The 5755-nt window shown below is 35.5% G+C and overlaps 1 protein-coding gene across 1 annotated transcript; it reads right to left on the bottom strand.

The window, feature by feature from the left end:
- Positions 1 to 1750: 1750 nt before the first annotated feature.
- On the bottom strand, positions 1751 to 4603 carry LOC141608126 (protein FAR1-RELATED SEQUENCE 5-like). The gene is made up of 3 exons (XM_074427480.1): positions 4307 to 4603; positions 3062 to 4129; positions 1751 to 2284 (listed from the first exon to the last, which is right to left on the bottom strand). Exons 1-3 carry the CDS (start codon positions 4601 to 4603, stop codon positions 1751 to 1753), a joined length of 1899 nt encoding a protein of 632 aa, XP_074283581.1.
- Positions 4604 to 5755: the final 1152 nt, after the last annotated feature.

The raw sequence follows: 5755 nt of genomic DNA, 5'->3' as shown, positions 1-5755 counted from the left end.
TATTGTAGAATGTTTAATCATTTATCTTCAATTTTCTTCACAGTTTTATGGTATTTATAGGGAATCTTTGAAGACATGTTAGAGCAAGGAGGGGATAGTGATGATGTAACTGACAGCCAGAAAGACAAGGTTGTGCAGTTTTGGTCCTATTATTTAGGTGAAAATGTTGTAAACTCTGAGATCTATGTGGACCTTGTCTTCATCCCGTTGTCTTTAGAGAAGTACTACTTTTGTGTTTGTGTGAACTTTATGAACAAGACGGTTGATGTGCTGGACCATACGTCGCATAAAGATTGGGAAAAATCCGATTTTTACAGACTTGCAAAGATTGCAGTACGTTTTTCTAACTCCTGATCATATACAAATGTTATTTTTCAGTCAGAATTATTGTATTGCTGTAACAAAGTTATTGTATTGTTTTAAACTTATTATTGTATAATCGTGCTTTCTAATTCTTTGTTTTGTTTGTACATGCTGTAGGTTGATTGTTTTTCTGACTTTTTGGAGACAAGGAAAACAGCAAAAGAAGGAGTTCTCATTAACACATTTACATTCGTGAATGTTGATTTTGAATGGAAAGCGAATGTCAAGGCTGATAAGGAATCGGGATTTTTCACCATGTTTCACATGCTCACATATGAAGGGAAGCACGAGCAAGGATTGTATGCGGTTAAGAAGAAAGTTGAGAGGATTCCTATATGGCTTGAGATGGTGGCTATTTTGTTGATGTCAGATGTCAACGAGTCAAGAGCGTCTCTTTTGGAAGAAGTGAAAATTTTCAGGCGGAGTATATTGGAAGTAGAGAAAGAACTTTTAAAAGACAGAAGATCAAGGAGGAAAAGGGTTAAAACAACAGCCGTTACTGGTCCTTCTCGGCGAAACACATAAAAGAACAATTGATTGATTATAGATGGATTTAGCAAACAATTCTAGATGGATTTGTTGGATAATCTAATGTTTAGATAGCTGTTATTGATTGGTGAACAAATTTGATGTAGTTTGTTATTGATTATTTGAACAAGTTAATGTTTTTGTAATGCCTTTAAGCTGTTATTATAATATCTCTAGACAGTTATTCAAATGATCAAATGCAATTATTCTATCAGCTTTCATGTAGCTGATTATTGTAAAGCATTTGCCCAATTATTTTAAAGCAGACCTCTGATTATTTTAAAGCTCTCATGTATCTGATTATTGTAAAGCTCCTCCCCAATTATTTTAAAGCATATTTTGATTATTGTAACAAATTGGCAAGTGCAAAGCATCATCAATTACAGTAAAGCATTATCAAATTAATATTTTTATGGAAAAAAATCAGAACGATTGCAAATAAACTCAACATCAATTATTATAAAGCATAATTGTGATTATTGTATAGTTTTCACATGATTATTGTAATAGCGCAAGGTATTATTAAATGAACAAAATCAGAACAATTGCAAAAAAATTCAACATCAATTAATGTAAAGCATAACGTTGATTATTGTAAAAGTCTAACACACTTATTGTAAAATATACCCCTGATTATTTGTAAAAAAGTCTCACAATTATTTTGCAATCTTGCGGTTATTGTAAAGCATAATATGGATTATTTTAAAACGTAATCTTGATTATTTTAAAGCGTAATGCATTTTTCATTCTTCTTCTTCATCTTCATCCTCCATTTCATTTTCCTCTTCATCTTCTTCCTCCATCAAGCATGCTCAACAAACGGATTTGGACAGTTTCTCTTGTGATGGTGTCCCATTTGTTAGCAGTTATTACATAGCCTCTTCGGTTTGCTCGCCTTCTCAATTGCCTTATCCTTGTTTGATTTCATTCTCTTGCCGCTTCCTTTGTTTTTTGCAATTTTTGGTGGAAGAACAGTAATATTTGATTTTGCTGAACAACCTAAGAGCATTTCCAGTTCTTGATCCTTTGTCAAGCTCTCTTTGGTTGGATTTATTTTCTCTCGGAATTGTAAAAGCATCAAACTTAGCTCCTTGATTTGATTTTCAGGCATCGAGTTAAGAACACTTATTGTTGCATAAAACTCTGACCATACCCTTGATAATTCCAACTTTCTCAAATCAGTGGGATCGTAGTCTTGCAATAACTTTCCATCAAGTTCATACAAAGGCTTTCTATATGATTTCTTCGTCCATCTGGTTTCGATGTACTGCTCCGGTATGCTTTGCAGTCCTTTTCCTGATATAATCCATATAATGTGTTTACAAAGGATTCCTTTCCTCTCAAACATCTTGCACGTACATGTTGTTTCCTTTGATTCGTTATTGTGAGCAACCTGCATTACAGTGTAGTTATTTTAAAAGGCAAACATAGTTATTATATAGTTCAACATGAATTATTTTATGCAGACTAGCAATTAACACCAAGGTAGAAGTCCTTCAATTTTTTTATGTTTAATATAATGTTACAAAGTAGTTTTCACATGATTATTAAGTTATTCAAATGATCAAATGCAATTATTTTAAAGCTTTCATGTAGCTGATTACTGTAAAGCGTTTGCCCAATTATTTTAAAGCATACCTCTGATTATTTTAAAGCTCTCATGTATCTGATTATTGTACAGCTCTTCCCAAATTATTTTAAAGCATATCCTTGATTATTGTAACAAATTGGCAAGTGTAAAGCATTATCAATTACTGTAAAGCATTATCAAATTAATATATTTATGGAAAAAAACCAGAACAATTGCAAATAAACTCAACATCAATAATTGTAAAGCATAATTGTGATTATTGTATAGTTTTCACATGATTTTTTTAATGGTAAAACACGGTTATTGTATTTTTTTATCACAGTTATTGTATGTTAAAGTAAAAAGACAATTATGTTTATAAAATTGAATAACCTAAAATATTCTATGCTTCCTGTAGGCATCTTCAACATTTATAATGTGCATGTTTCCTTGCTCAGAAAACCCCCTAACGGCACACGAACAGGGAGCCATTTGCACTTGCTCTTGGAACTCATAGAAAACAGTATGTGTGTAGATTTTAGAGGCATGTTTTTTAATCATTGTCTTAGAATAAACCTATGGCAATGTGATGTCACTTACAGCATCAAGAAATCTGTGATTATAGCGTTGTTGTTCAATTGCACTCTGAAAACGCAACCAAAATTCTACAAGTGTGCCATCTATGCTCTCAAATCTTTTGAAATAACTGTTTTGACTCTCTGATCTTTGTGTAGTCTTCAAAAGGCAGCCTAAAGGCAAATCCCTAAAGTAAGCATGTATCCATTTGTGCCTTTTGCCATACATGTATGGCAACCAAGTATTATCATTCAACTCAAAGTCATTAATCACTTGAGTCCATTTTTCTTCAAACTCAATGGGTTCCAAGTCAGTATCCCAAACAACTCCGCATATCCGCTCAACAAAGTCAGTCTCCTTACAAATCTGTGACTCAACTTTATCGGTAAGTTTTTTCATTATATGCCACATGCAGTAGCGATGTCTTGCTTTCTTGAATACATAACGCACCCCGAGTTTAATTGCCGGATCTTGATCAGTAATAATGCACTGAGGTTCCTTGTTGCCCATACAATCAAGGAACTTCTTAAACACCCAAATGAATGACCCATCGTTCTCATGATCGACAAATGCAGCAGCAAAAGTCACTGATTTTTTGTGGTTGTCAACACCAGTGAATGGGGTGAAGGCCATGTGGTACTTGTTAGTACCGTAAGTAGGATCAAAGGTGATGGTGTCCCCAAACAAGGAATAATTCATTCTTGCTTGTGCATCTGTCCAAAAGATTTTAGCCAAACAATTATCCTCATCAACTTGATAAGCATAGTAAAAGCCATCTTGTGATTCAGAAAGCGCCTTTAAATAATCGAGAATCATGTCAGCATCCTTGTCACCTATATAACATTTAATATTTCTTTTGAAGTTCTTGAATTCTGTGAGAGATGCACCAATGTTTGCATACCCATTTGATTGTTCCGCCATAATTCTAAATGTCTTGGTAGCCCCGATGTTGAGTTTACAATTGTTAACAATTGTCTGCTTCATGTAAAGGTTAAGTGTTCTTACGTTTTTCTGGAATTCCCGTTCTTTGAGTGAGCAGAGTCTGTGATTATGACCTTCATAAAACGTATCAATAGCATACCCTATTAGCTCCTTAAGTTCATTGAATACAACACAAAACCGTATTTTTGCCTTGCAACCAAATCTTGTTATTTTTGTTTTCTTTGGCTCTTCAGATCTTTTCCTCTTCTTTTTCTCTTCTGTGTTTTCAAATTCAACAACAGGTTTGAGTTTTTTGCGATCCTCTTTGAATCCATGTCTGTTGCAGACCATTGATTTTTTGTCTATCAAACCATCACGAAATCTTGTTTGTGTGTACTTTCTTGGTATGAATCCACAAGCCACAGCATATAAATTGTAAAACTCTATTGCCTCCTCCAGCTTTACAAACATTAACCCCAGAGCAGGTTTGAAACCATTTTCTACCATCCTATTCCACTCCTCACTGCCACCTGGAGTATATCTCAATCCCAGATTATGGATAGTATTTTCTCCTGTTTCAGACGCAACAGTAGGTGTAGAAAAAGTTGTTGCATTGGTAGTATTAATTTCAATGCCTGGAAACATTAAAACAGGAGAACTGTTATGGTATTATTAATTTCAATATCTTAGATTCTATACAAAACAAAACAATACAACCTCTGCAGCAGCAGTTATTTTTGTAACACCCCCATACTCCAAGTGCCTTACCAGGACCACTCAGGTATAAGGATGCTACCATCTCGGTTACCCGAGGCAATGATAGTCAAATAGACAATAACGAAACAACATTTAAATAGAAATACTTTAGCGAAAGGTTACAATCTCAAAACCAAAACCAAAATACGAATACATGTTCTCAAAACCAACTGTCTACTGAATTAACTGAAATGTTTATTAAACTAGTAAGCTACAGCGGAAGACTTCTATCATCAGACGGTGGCACATCCCAGCTATCCCAGTAACTCGACTCATACCTGCTCAATAACTGCTCACCATCCCCGAATGGATCACCACAGTTTTTAAAACATTAAACGGGGTCAGTACTAATCACACAATTTATATAAACCAATGATACAGTAAAACAAACAGCTCAATCATCATAGATATCTCCGAACTCCAAACCCAACTCCACAATCTTGACTACACACTAAAGTGTGTAGCCCTGCCAGAGTGCCCATCGCAACAGGTCACTCCTCACCGCCAGTGGGGGACCGCAGCCGTTCCCACCTAAGCCCCGCTCATCTCCATCGAGCGATAAACCCAAATCCATTAATGTGCACATCCCTTCTGTGGCGGGTTCCACAGAAGGCGAATCATGGGCGTGAAGCCACTCCCGCAAGTGACTCCACTCAGCCAGGAACGCACCCCGAAGAACACAGACAGATACAATCAATCACAACTACTATCAACAACCAAATCTAGCAATCATCACAATACGAGTATGATAATATTCAACAACCACAAAACACCACAACACATTATGGGACTAATACTGAGTAGGAAAACCCTACCTGGAAAGCACAACACAATCAGACGATCTCACAGCTGATATCAAAATGCTTCCTCTACGAATCCTCCTCCTAACATACAAACATACAATCATTACCAAACACAAAATACAACAAAACCCCCAATTCCCAACATTAGGGTTTAACCAACTTTAATGAAATACTATAAAAACGGTACATAGATCTTACCCTCGACGCAAGGATCACAACGGTACAAAGAAAGGTAAAA

The sequence above is a fragment of the Silene latifolia genome, chromosome 10 (assembly GCF_048544455.1).
Source record: "Silene latifolia isolate original U9 population chromosome 10, ASM4854445v1, whole genome shotgun sequence".
Taxonomy (NCBI): domain Eukaryota; kingdom Viridiplantae; phylum Streptophyta; class Magnoliopsida; order Caryophyllales; family Caryophyllaceae; genus Silene; species Silene latifolia.
Note: the sequence above shows the minus strand (reverse complement) of the source record. Positions and strands in the feature narration are given on the sequence as shown.